This window comes from Chrysemys picta, chromosome 3, assembly GCF_011386835.1.
Source record: "Chrysemys picta bellii isolate R12L10 chromosome 3, ASM1138683v2, whole genome shotgun sequence".
Classification (NCBI taxonomy): Eukaryota; Metazoa; Chordata; order Testudines; family Emydidae; genus Chrysemys; species Chrysemys picta.
The window spans coordinates 153,015,331-153,036,969 of NC_088793.1; the positions used below are offsets into that span (position 1 = coordinate 153,015,331).

The window sequence follows — 21,639 nt, forward strand, 5'->3', positions numbered from 1 at the left end:
GACTTTATGGCATTTTATTATTTTTAATACTTGTATATAGCACCACAAGTATGAATGGTGCTATACCGGAAGAATAGAGACATAAGCTTAATTCTGAATTTAGTGCATAAATTTTATATAAACGTAGCTCCATTTACTTTAACTGAACTACTCCTGTTTTGTACTGATGTGAGATCAGAATCAGGTCCAGGGTCCTACTCCCTGCCTTGAGTTTATTACAATCTTGGCATGACATTACACAATACAGGCAAAGACAGCATCGCGCTAGATAAAGGAGGTTTACACAAAATGAGATTATGTAGATGTTTGTCTGCCATGATATGCATTGAGATATTTTAAAATTTAATTTAGGTTTTATTAGAGTGGCATGAGGTTGTGGTCACTGTTTCATCTGTACTACAGGCTAGTGAGACAGAAATTAAAATGGTTTGCAGAAACCATGAAGAAAGCTTTTGCAGAGACCGAGATGAAGATGTAAAAGCACTAACCTAATGGATGAACGCTTAAGGTAAATTACCTCCATTGGAGTATGCCATTTTTAGGGCTTCCAGAGAAATAGCAGGTGTTATTTCTAGCTGGCAAATGATCACTTTGGCCTTGCAAATGGCATTAGCAGCCCTCTTCAGGTCTTCAGAATCCAAAAGCAAATTGGCTCCTGCGACTATGACGATAACATTCTGTCCTAGAGAGAAGATTCCGTGTTTTAAATTATATACTTCACTTCACTACAATAAATTAAGGTAAATAAAACAACTCTTTGCCCTTTTCCTGTGCCTTTCACATGAGGATTTCAAAGCGCTTTTCAAAAAAGCTGCATGCTGGTGCACTTAATCATCCAAAGATTTCAGTGACAGCCCACCAAGACCTGTGCATAAAAGATGTTATATTGTACTCCAAACACAATGGAGTATAGGCCTTTTTTGAGGATTTAACATGCAGAGATTTTTTCCAAGTTTGATTTTCATGTTCTGTTTGGACTAAAAAGAACCACTACCCTGTACCAAATTGGAGATACCGGGATACTGAGTGTCCCCTAAAAACATTTGTGCCTTCCTGTGACGTTACCTTAGCAGAAGTAATCACATTGATATAGTGAGTCACGATGCCCAAAATGCATTCAGAATTTTAACTGTCCCTTTAATTTAGGATCACTGGATATTGGATCAAATCTGTGAAAATTACGAGCATCCTGTGAATTTCAAAGAGAGGCAGCCCTGCTCCAATGATGAGGGACACTCCACATTGTCAGTGTTTTGAAGCATTGTGAGAACCTGAAACAGGCCCTACCACCAATGGCATGAGTTTTAAAACAGATAGTTAACATTTGACTCATAAGAACTCTTTACAGAATATCTGGAGGGAGTAAAGATGGGCAGCCAATCCCTTTGAGGGCTGGCAGATGGAATGCTCTTCCAATGGATATGCTATAAAGCACAACTAGGGCAACAGTTCAAATCCTTTCTGGTGTCCTTTTTATTCTGTTTGTTTGTTTAACGTATACAACTGGCTGGGGAGGTTCATTACCCTAGGCTCTTGCTATTGTGTTTAAAAAAAACAAAACAAAACAAGCATATTGCCTTTATTTGATTGCAGTTCTGTTTTTAGTTATTCTGTTAAGATACTGAGAGACCTTCAGGCATGGATGCCTGCTAATTAAACTGTATTATTAATCACTAAGTATTAAATTCAATAAACCAGTTGCTCCTCGATCTACAGCTCCTACTGCCCGCCTCCACTGAAGATTCATTTAGGGGCTGCCAATCACTAAAGGCCACTGATTCTGTAATGGATTGAGTTACTCGGTGAATAAACAGCTAGGTTTTAAAAATGCATTTTTTCCTTGAATGAGACTTCAAAGTCCCTTGTGTATAAGCAACATGCAAAGCAGGGCCAGCTCTGGCTTTTTTGCTGTCCCAGGCAAAAAAGCCTCCCGCCGCGCCCCCCCGCTCCCCCCAGCGGGGAGCGCGGCAGGGGAGGGCGGCGAGCCCAGCCGGGGCCCTGCTCTCCCCAACCGGCCGGAGCGCAGCAAGTTGCAGCGCTGTACAGCGCCAGTGTAGCCAAGGCCTATGATCCCAAGCTTTCCAAAGCAACTCCACTGTCAATGGTTTGGTTTAAAACAGTTGCATTTGAATAGCAAACCCTCAGCATTTTGGCCAACACCCTGTTTTTCAACAGATAAGGATGGACATCTTGGTTGCAGGAAATCTCTCCAACAAATATATGCCAATCAAAAGTATCTGGATTTTGCTATAGGAATATTCAAAGGTAAACAGCATCCATTTTGCCCAACATACCTTCTGAAAGTTTACAAGGTGAGAAGCTAAAAATGGTGAATTGTAGGGGTCAAATGGAATAAAATTGTGGTGGCCCTCCACCTGAACTGTGTGCTACTTACAATCCCAAATTCTACCCACTGGAGTACCTGCATCGTCCTGCTGAAATAATGAGCAGCAAAATAGTTAACTTTAGAGTTATTGGCATATTAAGATAATTGTAGCTGTTTGTTTCGACCTGTTTTTGCAAATTCAAGGTAGACAGTCCTGCACTGGGTTACAGACCGAAGGGTTTTATTTTGCAACTGTAAAGGGCTAGAGACTTACATTTTGCTTTAGACCAATAGTCCTACTAGAGAAATACAATATTACTACATTGTACCAGCCAGAACTGGCTCAATCCAATATTTGGAGAAATAATGGATCACATTAGGGTGACCAGATAGCAAGTGTGAAAAATCGGGATGGGGTGGGGGGTAGTGGGGGAAAATAGGTGCCTATATAAGAAAAAGCCCCAAATATCAGGACTGTCCTATAAAAATCAGGAAATCTGGTCATCCTAGATCACATTCTGCTTTTAGCTACACTGATTTTGTCTGGAGTAACACCACTGAAGACAATGAAGTTACTTCAAATTTATACCAGTATAAATGAGAGCAGAATCTGTCTCAAAATATTCGAAGTTAGCATTTCTGAGTCTACTATTATGGCAAGCAATTTGCTTAAACAAGGACATTGGTGACACTAGGCGGGTGGGAACCCAGCACCAGAGACAATAAAACAGTGTTAAATAGCAATGGACACTAGCAGCCAGGAAAAAATCATTTCTGTGCAATGTTTACCCGGCAATTCCCTTACTTACACTAGTAGATCTTGATTTCAATTAAATGACTAAGGACTACTCATGTGAATAAGGGTTTGCTGATTAGGGTTTTAGGCATTTCATTTAAAATAGCAAGGGCTACATTCTCATCCAGTGTAAACTAGCCTAGCTCCACTGAAGAGATGGAGCTAAACAAATTTACACCAGATGGGGATTTAGTCCTTAGTAAAAAAGGACTTCTGGTCTACAATTTTTGAGAAGTCGTCTGCTTCAGAGATAAAATGTGCTATTTATTATGTATTTTGATGTGCTGAATTCAAATATGACAATTAAAACAACTGATTGGCTACTGTTTCTAAGATATTTAAGTTTTTACATTTTATGTCTATGTATATTGTGTAGATAGTAGAGTTTTAATCATAAATTGTAAACCTAGGTCTTTTCATGTGTTTATGATTGCTTTACATGATAATATTTCACCTGTCCTGTTTATGTAACACTTTAAAAATCAGCAAAAGGGTTATATAAATCAAATTTATTATGAAACAAAAAGGCAAAAAGCTATTATGTACATAGTTTGGTCCTATTCAGTGTCTACTCGGCGCTTCTTGGCTTGTCTCTTGTATTCATTAAATGGAGCATCTCTTGTCACTGTCCAGCAATAGTCTGCAAGCATTGATGGGCTCCATTTGCCCTGATAGCGTTTCTCCATTGTTGCAATGTCCTGGTGAAATCGCTCGCCGTGCTCGTCGCTCACTGCTCCGCAGTTCGGTGGAAAAAAATCTAGACGAGAGTGCAAAAAATGTATCTTTAGTGACATGTTGCAACCAAGGCTTTTGTATGCCTTGAGGAGGTTTTCCACCAACAACCTGTAGTTGTCTGCCTTGTTGTTTCCGAGAAAATTTATTGCTACTAACTGGAAGGCTTTCCATGCCGTCTTTTCCTTGCCACGCAGTGCATGGTCAAATGCATCATCTCGAAGAAGTTCACGAATCTGAGCACCAACAAAGACACCTTCCTTTACCTTAGCTTCACTTAACCTTGGAAATTTTCCACGGAGGTACTTGAAAGCTGCTTGTGTTTTGTCAATGGCATTGACAAAGTTCTTCATCAGACCCAGCTTGATGTGTAAGGGTGGTAACAAAATCTTCCTTGATTCAACAAGTGGTGGATGCTGAACACTTTTCCTCCCAGGCTCCAATGACTGTCGGAGTGGCCAATTTTTCTTGATGTAATGGGAATCTCTTGCACGACTATCCCATTCGCAGAGAAAACAGCAGTACTTTGTGTATCCAGTCTGCAGACCAAGCAAGAGAGCAACAACCTTCAAATCGCCACAAAGCTGCCACTGATGTTGGTCATAGTTTATGCACCTCAAAAATTGTTTCATGTTGTCATAGGTTTCCTTCATATGGACTGCATGACCAACTGGAATTGATGGCAAAACATTGCCATTATGCAGTAAAACAGCTTTAAGACTCGTCTTCGATGAATCAATGAACAGTCTCCACTCATCTGGATCGTGAACGATGTTGAGGGCTTCCATCACACCATTGATGTTGTTTCAGGCTACAAGATCACCTTCCATGAAGAAGAATGGGACAAGATCCTTTTGACGGTCATGGAACATGGAAACCCTAACATCACCTGACAGGAGATTCCACTGCTGTAGTCTGGAGCCCAACAGCTCTGCCTTACTCTTGGGTAGTTCCAAATCCCTGACAAGGTCATTCAGTTCACCTTGTGTTATGAGGTGTGGTTCAGAGGAGGAGGATGGGAGAAAATGTGGGTCCTGTGACATTGATGGTTCAGGACCAGAAGTTTCATCCTCTTCCTCGTCTGACTCAAGTGAGAATGATTCTGGTGCATCAGGAATCAGCAGTCCTTCTCCGTGGGGTACTGGGAGTATAGCAGATGGAATGTTTGGATAATGCACAGTCCACTTTTTCTTCTTTGACACACCTTTCCCAACTGGAGGCACCATGCAGAAGTAACATTTGCTGGTATGGTCTGTTGGCTCTCTCCAAATCATTGGCACTGCAAAAGGCACAGATTTCCTTTTCCTGTTCACCACTGGCGAAGATTTGTTGCACAAGTGTTGCAGCATATGTGTGGGGCCCACCTCTTGTCCTGATCTCCAATTTTGCAGCCAAAATAAAGGTGATAGGCTTTCTTAACCATAGTGGTTATACTGCGCTTTTGTGATGCAAAAGTCACTTCACCACAAACATAGCAGAAGTTATCTGCGCTGTTCAAACAAGTACGAAGCATCTCTGCTCACTTTGGCTAAACAGAAATGTGTCCCTTTGCAAAATCAAACACTGACAAATAAGAGAGCACGACACTGTATAATTTCTAGAGCTGATATAGGACAATTTGTTCAGCAGAGTGATGTAAGCTTCGTTATGATTGCATCATCCATGACTTCTAGGAATAACATGATGCAATTCGTATTATGTATGACGCAATACCAGCTTCAGATTGCATCATTCATTGTTTTGCCTAAAAAGCAAGTACTGTCCAAACACAGTCATAGATTTATTCATAGATCCAGTCAAAGATGTATTTTAGTCATTTCTGGTTTAAATTGAGATCCCTTCCCTTTATAACTCACATATCCTCCGCCATTCCCAAGTCAAGGGTCGTATATACTGACCCAATAGCATATCTTGAAAACTAGAGCCCATCAACAATTTTAAGCATCATTTTCGTTCTCAGTGACCCAGAATTAGTAAAGTTTGACTACATTTATTTCAGAAGCATTTTGGCTGTAGAGCAGTGTACTTAAACCAGTATGAATGCTGAGTACATAGATACTGCTTTCAATGGTGCTTCTAACTCTGCCAGCATCACTTACCAGAAAGATGGTAGCCACTAGCAGTAGGCTGTGGGCTACATGGAGACACTCAGGAAGATTAATCTAATTATCTATTTTTTGTGATTTTTTTAAATTGATTTTCAGAACGAACACAGACAATGAAAAGTAAAAAAAGGTTAATTAACTTTTTTAATGCATTGTTTAAACCAGTGGCTCTCAACCTTTCTAGACTACTGTATACCCCTTTCAGGAGTCTGATTTGTCTTGCGTTCCCCCAAGTTTTACCTCTATGATATTCTATTCTATGATTTGCTTACAAAATCAGACATAAAAATATAAAAGTGTCACAGCGCACTATTACTGAAACATTGCTTACCTTCTCATTTTTACAGTATAATTATAAAATAAATCAATTGGAATATAAATATTGTGTTTACATTTCATTATATAGAGCAGTATAAATAAGTCACTGTCTGTATGAAATTTTAGTTTGTACTGACTTGGCTGGTGCTTTTTATGTAAGCCTGTTGTAGAACTAGGCAAATATCTAGATGAGTTTATTGACCCCCTGAAAGACCTCTGCATACCCACAGGGTACGCGTACCCCTGGTTGAGAACCACTGGTTTAAACCACATTAAATCCCTGTGTGGATACTCACATATAGAATTAAAGTGGCCTTAATTCACTTTGGAAGTGAATTAAATTAAACTGAATTAAGACCACTTCAGTTCTGAGTAAGAAAATCCAAATTGGGGCTTAATACAGTTTAATCCAATTTAAATTTACACCTTCAGTTAATACAGATTAATTTTTCTGTGTACCCCTATGTAGACAAACCCTGAAATCTGCCAAATGAATTTAAAGTGCTATTTTTAAATGCATTCTACAAATGCCTTATGATAGGACTATCCAAGGCACGTCTACACTTAAAACGCTGCATTGGGACAACTGCATCAATGTAGCTGCGTCACTATGGCTCTTTAATGAAGATGCTCTAAACTGACAGTAGAGAGCTTCTCCCATCGGCTTAGCTAATCCACCTCTGCGAGAGGCAATAGCTATATCGGTGAGAGAGGTTCTCCCACCAACATAGTCTGTCTACACTGCCGCTTAGGTAGGTATAACTACATTGTTCAGGGGTGTGGATTATTCACACCCCCGAGTGACATAGGTCTGGTCTATACTACCCGCCTGAATCGGCGGGTAGAAATCGACCTCTCGGGGATCGATTTATCGCGTCCCGTCGGGACGCGACAATCGATCCCCGAATCGGCGCTCTAACTCCACCAGCGGAGGTGGTAGTAAGCGCCGCCGACAAAAAGCGGCAGAAGTCGATTTTGCCGCCGTCCTCACAACGGGGTAAGTCGGCTGCAATACGTCGAATTCAGCTACGCTATTCACGTAGCTGAATTTGCGTATCTTAAATCGACTCCCCGCTGTAGTGTAGATGTACCCTTAGTTATAGCAAAGTAATTTTGTAATGTAGACCAGGGTTCAGAACACACTGCCAAATACAACAGGGGCACAATTTTTCTTTAGAATACATGTGAAATAGCCCTCAAGCCATCAGTGGTGTTTAAGGGGTGTCTACACGGCCCCGCAGTGCAGACTATGGGGGCACGAATTGAACTATGCACTAAAGTATTGCCCTGTAACTGCCCTATGTAGACCCTGTTAGTGTGAACTAAAAGGGACTAATGGGACTACCTTAGTGTAAACTGAGTTCCTTTTAGTTCACATTAGCAGGGTCTATGCAGGGCAGTTACAGCGCAACACTTTACCGTGTGCTGCAATTCACACTCCCATAGTCTGCACTGCGGCCGACAAACTCTACTATATCTTAGCAGTCTCTCAACCTATCAGTACAACTTCAGTAAGGGCTGCAGAGCTCCTGCACAGTCTTTCATAGGAAAAAACGATAATGTCTGTGACTACGAAAGAATATTATGAGAAATAGTTGCTTGACAAATCACAGAGTTCAGGAGCATAAGGACAAGTTTTGGGTGTGTCCATGGTAATGTAATTTCTCTATAGTCACTTGCTGAACACATTAAAAAGCCCCATTTTCCCAGTATATTAAAATAAGATGCTACATCCCGGTACCAGTTTCTTATTAGCCCGCAGGACCAAAACATGTGTTTTACTTTATGCAAAGGATATTTCAGTCACATTGACATTCATGTTCTGCACGTTTTTTGCCTTGTTTTGCTAGTCACTTCTAAATGTATATTTTGAAAAGCTTTCTGTGGGTACATGTACATGTAGTGCTTTGATATTGAAGTGTGCCCACGCTTTATAAAAAGTGTGAGAATTCAGTGTTCATGAAATGACTGAATAATAGCAATACCTATAGTCAACATTAATTTAGGCAGGCACTGTGCTTGCTTTTCCACACAATGTTCTGCCAGTGCACCTCACTTCTAACCTGCAACAGTCCCTGCTATTCCAGTCCTGTGCCCTCTCTTTGTTTTGCTAATGCACCTTGATCATTGCCTGCCACAGTCCTTGCTGTTCCTTCTCTGGGCTTTTGCTATGCACGAAGGAATTGCCAGACTGAATCAGACTAGTGGTTCATCTAGTCCGGTATTGTCTCTAGCGATGGGCAGTGCCAGATATATCACAGGAAGAGGAAGGTGCCAAAACTGTGGAGGGGATAATATGGAATAACCTACCCATAGAGGAAGTTTCTTTCCTATATAGAGATTGCCTTGTAACTGCTTCTTTATTTGTGTAAAACAAAACAGAAACAATATGCATAATAATTTTATAGAGTTCCTATAAACCAGTAATACATTGTCAGGAGACAGGGTGCTGTACGAGTGGTAAAAGTGGTGGGGGAAAGGAGGTGAAAAGGGGATGCAGCAGTAAGTGGAAGTGGAAAGTGAGACTACACATTTGAAGAGGGGAAGTGTTCAGAAAAACTGCTGGGAGCATGTTACAGTTCTTTGCTTTGAGGGGAATGCCACCATCTGCAAGGTCTTGGTTGACAAGCCCACTTGGGAAGCTGGAGTTTATGTTTAGTAAGCACCTATCTGGAAGCAGTGAAAAGTTCCAGAAAACACAGATTTCAAAGGCTGCCACAAAAGCTAAACTTTGTAATGTATCTGAATTGTGGATTTCACAGGACCACATAATGAAAATGTTGGTCGTGACTCCATATACTGAGTTCCATTTTGCTCTTAAAGCAGAGACTCAACCTCTTTGTTTTGTATGAAAAATACTGTGCTTTCTCCCCAAACTTACTGCACTCACTTTGCCTATAGAATTAATTTTCTGAGAATTTACAAGTGATTCTGTTAACTAGCTTATGAGTTAAAAATAATTATAGCAGAGTCCTTTAAGAAATTTAGCATTTGTGTCTTTTCTTTGTCCTGAATTATCTTAACAGAATAATGCAGACTCTTCAAAGAACTTTAACTCTTCTCTTACAGGAATAAGACAGACCAATATACGCTCTTGTATACTGACATAACTATATCCACATGGGTGGGTTGTACTGCTTAAACTATACCAGCATTGCTATAGCAGTACGACTTGCATGTGTAGACAAGCCCTTAGATGAGTACTGTACAACTTGATAGGTCAAATCTGCCAGGCTTCTTCAAATAAAATAGTCTATTTTGTAACAGCACAGAACACAAGTACTGCTATTTTATTGTAATCTACTCAATTTTGGCCCCAGACAGTTTTAAGTAGAAGTAACAACCATTACCACTACTAGTTCCGTATATCTGTTTGCTTTACAGCACGGTCCTGACCCGCTTTGCTCTAGCAGCAGCTTCTATGTAAAATCTGAGGCCAGTTTTAGAAACTTAATTTAGGAACTGTCCATTTTTGACAGAAATAACCTATGTGCCACAATGCATTGTTCAGTTCATCCTCCACATCACAAAACTTCTAATGAACTTTTATACCAATATCAGTTTCTAGGAAAATCCACCATAAACTTCAGAGTAGTGGACAATCGTCATGGCTCTGTTTCCTAGTGCTTCAAAAGTTTTTAATCCACCATTTTTTGTCTGTTATCCCTCAGAACAGATCACAAGGTTCTTGAAAACCCAACAAGTCACTCACTACTGTTTCAAGGTTAGATCATGCTCTTTCTTACACTGCCCAGCAGAAGACTAAAAGGGAAAGAAAGACTCCATCCCTTACTCAGCCAACCTGAACCTTGGGTCCAGTGTAGAGCATAGACAATATTTCTTGGCTAGTCCTCCCATGGGAAGTGGGCAGGGAAGAGAATGAGAGGGGCTTGGAGTGGGCGACGCCATGGCTCTGTCCTCTGCCCCCAGTCACTGACCAAAGTAGCTGGCCAGGTATGTGAGGGATGTAAGCTGCACTCTCTCGAGAGCTTCAGTAATTTACTTCTCAAATTTACTCCTCCAGAATGGGAGAGGGGGAGGGTCATGGAGAAACATCAGGAAAGGAATTGTGACTCTGGTATGTCTAGCTTAATTCACTGAACTAAAAAGAACTAAGGCCACTACTTCTGAATGTGAGTATCCAAAGTGGGGTTAACGTGCTTTAACTAATGCACTTAATATTTGCACCTACTATTACTCAGATTAACCTTTCCAACTTGCCTTAGTCACAATTCCCTTTCCAGGCCTGCTCCTGGGATGGAATTGTCACATCCTGACCCTTATTCCAGGCTGAGTCAAGGTTCAATCTAGACCTTAGTAATTTTTTTCAGAGTTCACAGGCGAGCGAGTATGAGGCATAATTTGTTTGAAAAGAAAAAAAAAATCAGCAGAAATTAAATTAGTCACTATGAAAGACAATATGAAAAATGGTCAATTCCCTCTTTTCTACCCTGTCTGAAAATATGAAAGCAAAGGTACATGCTAAATTAAAGGACAATTAATATGCAGGTCAAATGCCACTTTTGGAGCATACGCACTACAAAAGGAACTCTGAGTCAAATATTGTGGCAAAATTTTAAAGACAACTGGATAATCTGAGAACCAAATATCTGTAGCTATGCAGACTAAGATAATAAGGATCATCAGATTTCATAATTCCTGGCATAAATTCATCATGTGCTGGGGTCAGGAAGGAATACCCTTTTCCCATTGTAAATCTGGTAGGTACATTACGGGGGAAAGTTTTTTATATTTAACACCACCCCCCGCTTCCTCTGGTGCACCATGTACTGGCCAGTGTCAGATTAGATGAATCAGTGGGCTAGTCTATTTATAGCTATTCGTATGTAGATACGATAAGGGTCAGATTCTCCCACCCTTACTCACATTGAGTGGCACTGTGCTCCACTAGTAGTCCGTAGGATGAGTAAGTGTGGAAATGTCAGGATGACAGAATTTGTCTGTAAATGAGGGAAAACCCCCACAACTAACAAAGACCAGGGAAATTCTTTTGCAGCTTACAAAGGCAGAACCTTTGCTTACTAGGGAACCACTCAGAATGTGACATATGTACCTTCTCTGTTAACAATGATTGAAGCAGCTCCAGTAGCAGCCTCCTCAGTCTGACCTACAAATTCTAAGAAAGGGAAAAGTTACTGTTTGTATTATTTCAACAACAGTCTGTGATGCAGTTTAACCTCCCATCATCTCCTACCACTTAAAAATGCTAATAACTATTTCATGTGTAACCATGCCAAAGAAGCTTAACCAACAACAACAACAAAAGAAGTATTAACTTACACCCACAAAAAAACAAATATGAGTCCATCGTTCTTTAATGTAGCTATGTCTCTGCTTCAATGACAGCATACTTTTATCCAGTGAAACAACAGATTCTAGGCTGGAGAAAATTAAAGCATTGAAATAATGCAGCATATTTCCCCCTCTTAATTCTCTGATTTACATTTCTGAAGGAACGGCAGCCTACATTAATGAAGATGGAGGCTGTGGTGAGGCTGTACATTTCCCCTTTGGATTAATCCATTCCATTAAATTATTATAGGCTAAGCTGGTAGTATGGCCTGTTATTATGGTTGCCCAACACTTTCTGCTATAAAACCCAGTTTTCAATTACATATAACTTTGCCAAACATTAACCATTTGGAATGAAATTTTCCATGCCAGGTGATTGCCGCTGGTGGATTATTATTATTTTTGAAAATTTCAGTCAAAATGACGGTTGTTAGCAACTCAGAGCTACATTTGAGGGACGATCCTGCTCAGCTCCTTACAGCCCTGGGCTAGAGTAGACAATGCTCAATACAGATGGAACCTTTGGGGACAAGAGCTGCAATGCTTTAGCAAGTTTCTACTGAGCATATGTGTACTGCAATTTTTCAAAGGCTTATTCCTTGGCCAAATTTGGTTGGATTTTCACAAGGGATGGCAAAAGACCAACCAAATCAAATGAAACCATCATGATTTTTTAACATGAGGCAAAGCAATGTATTTTGCCCTAGCCTCATTCTCAGAAACAACTGGACCATTCTGGGCTGAAATTTTCCAGAAAAATGTAGCCTGAAGCTGATAGCCGGCATGGAAAATTTCAACTTGAACAGTTAAAGTACGACAAAGTTATAAGTAACTGAAAATTGGGTCTTATAATGGGAAGTGTCAAGCAACTGAGATAGAGAAGGAAACTAGGATTTAGGGACTTCCTGAAAAAAAGTACATTTAAAAATGTGGCTGCACTCTGAGATATGTAAAAATAGCACTGCAGGGTTGGACTGTTATTACTTCATTATAATATATGGATCAAATGTACTCAGTTTACAAGCAAAAAGATATTTTTCTTAACTGCCAGCCCTGCAAAGTTAGCCTGGGATGTGAGAATCAAGCTGGATTGTTCACTTCTCACACATCATCATCTGTAACTGAAGTGCTAAAGGCTGGTAAAGACAGCTGTGCAACCTCCCTGTCTGTCCAATTATGCCTTCAGTGACACTTTGCATCCCCACTGCTTTCAATTGGGATTTACTCAGTAGTTCTGTTGGGGTCTGATCCAACATCCACTGAAATCAATGGAAAGATGCCCATCGATTTTAAGATGCTTTTCATCAGGCCATTGGTGATACACAAGAAGAAATCAGCAAAGCAATGCAAGTCTCTCACTCTCTCTTAGCCATGTTGGCTTTGCAAGGCTAACAGGAGTCAAAGGCAACAACAATTTACTTTCATCACTGAAGTGAATAGATATGACTCGGGACACACACATATGCCAAGTAAGAAGGTTCCATTTATATAAATTCACATTACACAGTAGAACCGAACCACGCTTTAAGGAGGAACTAGTGTCTTTGTAGTGACTTTTACGAGAGTAGAACTTCCTCCGTCTTTGAAGTCTGCCATCCCCTGACAATGATTTAGATCCTGCTATTTACTGCTGTAAATCAACATTGAACATTTAGGCTAACAATTAAGGGCAACATTTTCAAAAGTGGACACTAATTTTGGATGCTTCAATACTTGGGTGCTCAACCTGAACCTCATTTTTCAGTCATGCTAAGCATGTGCAACTCCTATAGACTTCAAATGGAGTTGCAGGTTCCCAGAACCTCTGAATGTAAGTCTCTAGGTGCCTCAAATTGGGCATCCAGAATTAATGGCCACCTTTGAAAATGTTGGCCTAAAGATTTAATGTAGGCCAATTCAAACCAGACCGGACAAAGTAATGGTGAATACATTGCAGAAACCATTCTGCACCAGAATGGGTGTGTGAATTAGACAACCTAACCAATCTACCCTTTCACCTCCTCCATCTCTAGTTTCAAATTTTATCTAAAAAATTAACAAATTATTTTTTAAAATGAAATTTTACCTGTAGAAATCCCATTTCTCTTGAAATTTTCAATATAATCATTGCCAAACGAGTCCTTCCCAACCTGCAAAGAAGTTAGGAACATTAAATCTTTTACAGTCCGCAAAATGGTGTAATGCAACCATCATACACTAGACTTTATTTTACAGCTCTTTTATCTCAATTACTTGATTAAATAGCATTTTACAGCTCTCTCCCACTTCTAAAATAAAAAGCACATCAGATACAAACAAAATTATGCACCTTTCGTACTCACCTTGTATCACTGGCATTATAATTCATTCATCCTTCTAACGCTAAGTTGAGTATTCAGTGGCAAAAACCTACATTGAGAAGGAGTTATGGTTGCTTGGTGGCACGTCATACCCTGGCAGACTGCTGAGTTGAGCAAAACTCAAACTTCTGAAAACCAGGAAATGCACAGTTAAGGTTGCTCGTGCAACCTTAGCTCTACCCTCTTTCAGCAATGCCCCAATATGCCCGATTAATTTACAAACATTTATTCTGCTATGCCCACCCTTGCTGAAATGTACAAATACTTCACCCCTTTTTACAACTCATTCAGTCTTACCCACATGATTCCATCTAACACGCCACTGTAATAACAAAGACAGTCCTTGCCCCAAAGAACTCACAGCATAAGTTAATTGGTGGATGTGTGCAGAGTTTATGTATGTGTTGGGGTGCATTGGCAGAGTAGTTGGGTGGAGGGGGTTGAAATGCATTGGCACAACTTTGGGCTGCAAGAAGGTCGGGATCCACTGGCAGAGCTAGGGTTTCAGGGGGATTAGGGTGCATTGGCTGTGCTGGGGGTATAGGAAGGTTAGGGTTGCATTGACAAAGTTGGGGGTGCAAACGGTTTGGGGTGTACCGGCCAAGGGATGGGGTGTAGGAAGGCAGCTATAAAAATAATATATAACAAATGGAAGAAAGGGGAAGTTGATAGTATAAATATAAATATAAATCATAAGCTTTAAATCAGAAGGAACTGTAGAAAACTGGTAAGGGAAGCAAAGGGATACAAGGAGAAATTTATGGTCAGCAGTGTTAAGGACAACAAGGAATCTTTTAAGTATATTAGGAACAAAAGGAATCCTAACAATGGTATCAATCCATTACTAGATGCAAATGGTAATTATCACTAATAATGCAGAAAAGGTGGAAGTGTTCAATAAATATTTCTGTTCTGTATTTAGGAAAAATAAAAATGGTGTAGTAATATATGATAATACACTTTCCATTCCAGTAGTATCTCAGGAGGATGTCAAATAGAAGATACCAAAGTTCAACATCTTAAAAATCAGAAGATCCAGATAACTTGCATCCAAGAGTTTTAAAAGAGCTGGGTAAGGAGTTCATTGGATCATAATGTTGTTTTGTTTAAGTCTTGGAACAACAGGGAAGTTCCAGAAGACTGGAAGAAAACTAATGTTGTGCCAATATTTAAAAAGGGTGAACGGGATGACCAGGGTAACTATAGGCCTGTCAGTCTGACATTGATTTCGTTGGGGTTGGTCCTGCTTTGAGCAGGGGGTTGGACTAGATGACATCCTGAGGTCTCTTCAAACCCTAATCTTCTATGATTCTATGATCTCAAGGCAAGATAATGAAGAAGATGATATAGGACTCAACATAAAGAATTAAAGGAGGCTAATATAATTAATGCCAATCAACACCAGTTTATGGAAAATAGATCTTGTCTGTCACAGAGTGTCCCTTCACCTAGCCAGTGAATACCGCAGCCTAGACTGTTCCTGCAGTGTCCTAGCCACAAACGCACACAGACTGATTCTCTTTCATCATGTGTGCATTTAATCTTCAGTGTCAAAGCATAACAGAATGTACCACAAGTTTACAGCAGGAGGCGTTTTCCACAAAGTTCTCTTTTCTCTCCAAGGCGCATCCACTGAGCTCCCCTGTAATTCCTGTTCCTTCCAAACATATCCTCCCAGTTACTGAACCAATTGCCTCATTACCCCAGCAACTGCCACCCAAGCATCAGTAATCCCCAACAAAAACTAGTTAATTGACTTCAATTAAGCCCATAATCTTTCCCGTGCTGCAGCAACCCCAGTGACAAGGGCGCCAAAGTTAGTGCCCTGTCACGCCGTCAAACTAACTCAATATCTTTTTTTTTTTTTAAATGAGATTGCAGGTTTGGTTGAGAAAATTAATAGTGTTGATGTAATATACTTAGACTTCTGTAAGACATTTGACTTGGTACCACATGGCATTTTGATTAAAAAACTAGAAAGGTAAAATTAACATGGCACACATTAAGTGGATTAAAAGTTTGTTAATGTAATTATAAATAACAATAAAATGTTATTGTAAACGGGGAATTGTCATCAAGAGGGTGTGTTTCTAGTAGGGTCCTGCAGGGATTGGTTCTTCACCCTACACTATTTAACATTTTTATCAAAATCACCACTGATAAAGTTTGCAGATAATATAAAAATTGGGGAGTGAAGAGTAAATAATGAAGACGATAGGTTGCTGATACAGAGTTATCTGGATTGTTTGGTAAATTGGGTTCAACTTCAAGCAAACAATATGTGTTTCAATGTGTCTAAATGTAAATGTATACATCCAGGGAAAAAGAATGCAGGCCATACTTACATTATGGGGTCTCTATCCTGGGAAGCAATGGCTCTGAAAAAGATTTGGGAGTTGTGGTGCATAATCAGCTAAACATGGATTTCTCAGTGTGATGCTATGGCCAAAAGGGCTAATTCAATCCTTGGATGCATAAACAGTGGACTCTTGAAAAGGCAAAGAAAGGTTATTTTACCTCTATATTTGGCACTGTTGTGACCACTGCTGGAATACTGTGTCCAGTGATGGGGTCCACAGTTCAAGAAGGGTATTGATAAATTGGATATGGTTCAGAAGAGAGTCACAAGATTGATTAAAGGATTAAAAAACACAATTTATAGTGATAGACGCAAAGAGCTCAATCTATTTAGCTGAACAAAGAGAAGGTTAAGGGGTGATAAGATTACAGTCTGTAAGTACCAACATGGGGAACAAATATTTAATAATGGTCTCATCAATCTAGCAAAGAAAGTGCTATAACATGATCCAATGGCTAGAAGTTGAAGCTAGACAAATTCAGACTGGAAATGAGGTGTACATTTTTAATGGTGAGAGTAATTAACCACTGGAACAACTAACCAAGGGGCATGGTTGATTCCCCATCACTGAGGTTTTTTTAACCAAGATTGGACATTTTTCTGAAAGACATGCTCTATGAATTATTTTGGGGAAGTTCTGTGGCCTGTGTTACACAGGAGGTCAGGCTAGATGATCACAATGGTCCCTTCTGGCCTTGGAATCTACTAGTCTATGAAGGAAAGTTGGAGTACGAGGTGGTTGGGTGCACTGGCAGAGCTGGTGGATGCTCCTCACCTGAGCCCTGAAACACTCTCCCCTACCCTCCCACCCAAGGCCATTATCCCCCTTCCTGTCATTGCAGTCCCAAACCTCTCTCCCCGCTATTCCCTCATTCTTCTGCTTCCAAAACTCGCCCCTTCCCCAGGAAGCATTCATGTGTCTACTTTTTCTTCACCAAATACTTTGAGTGGTTTGAGCATTGGCCTGCTAAACCCAGGGTTGTGAGTTCAATCCTTGAGGGGGCCACTTAGGGATCTGGGGCAAAAATCAGTACTTGGTCCTGCTAGTGAAGGCAGGGGGCTGGACTCGATGACCTTTCAAGGTCCCTTCCAGTTCTAGGAGAGAGGATATCTCCATTACATTCCCCACAAACAACACTGTCACCCATGATTCTCAAATTGCAGCAACCCCCAGACACTCACTCCAAAACTCCTTTGGGCTTAGGAAGAGGTGTCACGGATCCACACGATCTGTGTTATGCCCCGGCTTTTAAACAGTCCTTTGGAGGAGCCCCTTTAGTGTGCCAGACCCCGAAGGGATCCCAGTCTTCTTTAGGGTCAGACCATGTGGCCTCAAGATCTTCATGACTGAGGCCAGGTCTACACTAAAGTTAAGTCGACCCAGCTACACCCCTGAGTGATGTAGTTAGCCGACCTAACCCCTGACATAGACAGCATTAGGTCAATGGAAGTTAAGATTATCCAGGAAGGTGGATTAACTACAGTGACAGGAGAATGTCAGAGCTCAGGAGAATGAGCTCTGCCCAGTGAATTGAACTGAGATAAAGTCCTGTTTAGAGACTTTTTACTCTCTTCAGAGATCAATGCACCTCAGCAAGTATTTGTAATGACACCAGGCAGCCTTTTCAAAACAGAGAGGGGTTTTATTAGTCAACTAGAAAACACCACTGGAAAGTCCTTAGAAGCAAAGGTGAAGACAGAGTTCAGACTGGCCAACCTCAGGCTCTGTCTCAGCTGCTGTACAATCCATTTTGGCTCTGTCTCTTTGTCTGTTAGTTCCAGATGAAAGCTTCTGTCTCTCTCTAAAGGCCAGTCCTTAACACCTGACACCTTTCCATCCTTTGTCTTCCTCCTGAAGGACCCCCTTTTGAGTTTACATGTTCACCTGCTGGAGTTTCCTGTTGCTAGATGTCAATTGTTCAGTCCTTGGGGTTCCCATTGTCTTTCTGGATATTTCATTGATATGAGTGTTTCACCCAACCCTTAACGACCCATTCATATAACCCCAGACAATTACCGGACCCAAGCACCACATGTCTCCTGCTCTGCCCCAAGACCATCTTAACCCTTCTGCATCCACTGGGTAACAATCCCTAGTCAAGTAAGTTATCATGCATAAAATATTACAGAAAATTCCCACTTAATCACAAGGAGACTATGATTAATTTATCGTTAGTTATGTTAATTGAAGGTGAGTTCACAGCAATCAGTCTCAATGAGGTCTGTCGGTGATTCATCCTGTAACTTTCAGTTTCACAGTAGAAGGAAACTGTGTTAGGTAGAGTGTAACTCAGGAACCCCATAGTTAAATAACCCCAAGTCTGACACACTAAAACTACCTTGCACCCCAATGAGGAACATCAAATTTCAAAGCAATCCTTGTAACCATTTGGATTGTAGAGCACTTAAAAGAGTTGAGCTTTAAAGCTTATAAAATGGAAGGACTGGAAACCCTCCAGTGGGTTTTCCTATATTGGCACATGCACACTTTAAAAAATTGTACATTTCTTAAATACTATTCTCAGTTTGGGCCCCCAAAGTTTTAGTGAGTGCCATGCATGGTTAAAACTCAACAGAGTGAGACCATATTGACCAGCATCAATATTTATTTATTTCTAGCTCTGTGCAACAAAAACCCAACCCAAACCAACCAACCAAACATTTCAAACCTTTTTTTTAAATGTCTATTTTGGAGGGAATTATATGTCCAGAACCCTTGGATCAAACAGCTCCAAATTTGGGTCACTAATTCTACTCCGCACTCTCCTGAGGCAGACCATATTTCAAAGGAATCTGACTAAGCATGTCGATTTTGGAGGACCTAGAAAGGGGATGACCTTTAAACAGAAGTAGTGATGCAACCTTAAATATTGTGACACTGCCACATCACTATAACTCTATTCTGCACTTTTTGCCATTATTCAGTTTCAGACTGAAATATTAATAGTAATTCCATTGTTCTCTTTAATTGCAATCCACATTTTGAGTTTTAAAATACCTTTCTAGCTCTAAGTCTCCCCCACTACAAAAATATCAGGTGTTACTAGTGAGGCCACTTGTCTGGTATTAAACCAGATGGTCCTCTTTTTGAGAGGTTTGTCTCTCACTGGTAGGGGGACAAAAATGGATGTGATTTTGTCCGGTATCAGATGGGGGACAACACCCCGCCCCTCCAGCTCTTAAAATGGCACCCCCCTGTATGACATGACCTTGCAAACACCATGCGTACAAGGTTATGTTGACAGAGGCGGGGCAGCATGCTCTTAAAGATAGCGCTTCCGTGTGGCGTGACCTCACATGCACCATCAAACTTTCAAGGGCAGGGTCACACCTGCAGGGTTGGGCCATGCTGTTCCTGGAAGTACTGGAATGTCCAGTGTTCTGGGAATGTATGAGTGGCTGACTTAGGTTTTATACATTTTAAGTGTATAGTCTGGAAAGTGAGTCTGTAAACATGTTATCATAGGATTCTATATTTATTTTCCCTCTGGGACTTCCAGACCAAATGCACTCAGTTTACAAATCAAAACATGATTTTTATTTTAACTGACTATGCTGACAACTTTAAATAGGGTTTGAGAGTCAAGCTATGCTCTTTTCTGCCTCTTACATCACCTTAAAGAGTATCTGCAGTTGGAACTAAGCTTATCATTTTGAGTAGCTTTGCAGGGCTCACAGGAACAAACACTTTTTTTCAAAGACACACAGGGAACACATGTGGAGAAAGAAAGTGTCACTTTTACGTGACCTAAACCCACACTTTACATATTTATAAAGCCAATGTAACTTTTAATTCATCCAGCTGGGCCTACGTATTCAGCAGGGTCAATTTCTACATGTCAGCATTGCTGTGTTGTTTGTACTCTAACTTCTGAGAGAGCAAATTGTGGTCTCAAGTTGTAGGAGCAGGATTTTATAATTGTACTAATTGTACTATAAGAATTGATGTAAACTTTGATTTCATCCTGCCAGCCACCCTTTTCGAATAACAGAAAGGAATGACCTTCTGAGACTGGGATCCTGTTTCCAATATGCATTACAATTAGAACCTGTTATAAAGTTTGGTTAGTAAGACAGGATTTTGTATTGTGTCTATATAGATTAGAGAAATGTTAAGGGCCTGAAGCCCCAATGTGAATTGTTTTAGTTATAAGATTTAGCAAGGCTTGATTTACAATGTATTCTGCTGAATATAAAATACTGCTGTCTGTATACCTTTGAAGGTTTCTGTAAGAGATTGTTTGTGTGAATGAGGAATGCATGCATCAGGAAAAGATAACGTGTGAAAGTCTTCACAAATGTCCAGATGATCAAGAAAAAGTGAGAGACTTGGAAAGACCAGGAGACAATCAGAAAACATTCATTGTATCCGATGCTAAACATGTTAGCAGTGTTGACGACCTCAGAGGTGAGGCAGGTACCCCCAAAGGCGAGACAACAAATAGGAGATAACGATGGGAAGCCTGACAATAACCATCAAATGATAACAGCAGAAAACCCCAAGGTTAACACCACTTAAGGACAGGTTTCAGAGTAGCAGCCGTGTTAGTCTGTATCCGCAAAAAGAACAGGAGTACTTGTGGCACCTTAGAGACTAACAAATTTTTAGAGCATAAGCTTTCGTGGACTACAGCCCACTTCTTCGGATGCATATAGAGTGAAAAAAAGGACTAATGATTACAGGACGACATTGCAAAATGCATGGACTCAAATGGGAATTTACAACTATAAAGCTGGGGTGTTTTGCCATGGAACTCTGGGTTCAGTCCTGCAAAGCCTCGGAGCATCAGATCGCGACCGACAGAGCCCAGCTCCTCACTCGTGCTCAATCTAACTGGCCATTAGTTTGACTCGAGCTACAACAGACTGGTAACTATAAACATCAACTGGCAGGAGTGTGTGTGTGTGTGTGTGTGAGACTGAAAAGCATATGCTAACTGTTGTATTTTCAATAAATGCGGCGTTTTTGCCTTCTCTTCTATAAAAGAGCCCATGTGCTTTGTATGAGCATAACAAAGTTCCACACCAGAAACTGGGCAACACTAATAGTGCAATGCAACAGTAAATGTTACTGCTTGAGTCATCCTTCAAATAAATTGTTAAATAAAGATCCATTCTTTCCATCCTGGTTGCTGTCTAGTGGCCAATGAATTGGGCAAAGAATTGGGAGATAAGCCCAGTGTCCTAGTCAGTGGTCTTTCTGTTCATGACACAAGTGCTAATATTCAAAACTATGTCTGAGCAAGTGGTTGCCTTGTTGTCTACTGTGAGGTACGTATGTACCTCAGCTCTGCGAGATACCTTGAATACAAGAAACACTATATAAAACCTAAATCTAAACACACATTTAA

At 40.5% G+C, this 21,639-nt stretch overlaps 1 protein-coding gene across 3 annotated transcripts in view; it reads right to left on the reverse strand.

Moving 5' to 3' along the window:
• RBKS (ribokinase) overlaps positions 1–21,639 on the reverse strand; it is a 107,045-nt gene that overhangs the window by 45,501 nt on the left and 39,905 nt on the right. Inside the window, exons 3-5 of one of the 3 annotated variants that reach the window (XM_005289514.5) lie at positions 13,656–13,719; positions 11,352–11,414; positions 518–682 (exon numbers count right to left, since the gene is read on the reverse strand). In XM_005289514.5, the coding sequence (XP_005289571.1) occupies positions 518–682; positions 11,352–11,414; positions 13,656–13,719 (292 nt within the window). The remainder of the gene's footprint in view (positions 1–517; positions 683–11,351; positions 11,415–13,655; positions 13,720–21,639) is intronic. The other 2 variants (XM_042848522.2, XM_005289515.5) reach the window with 2 other exon arrangements.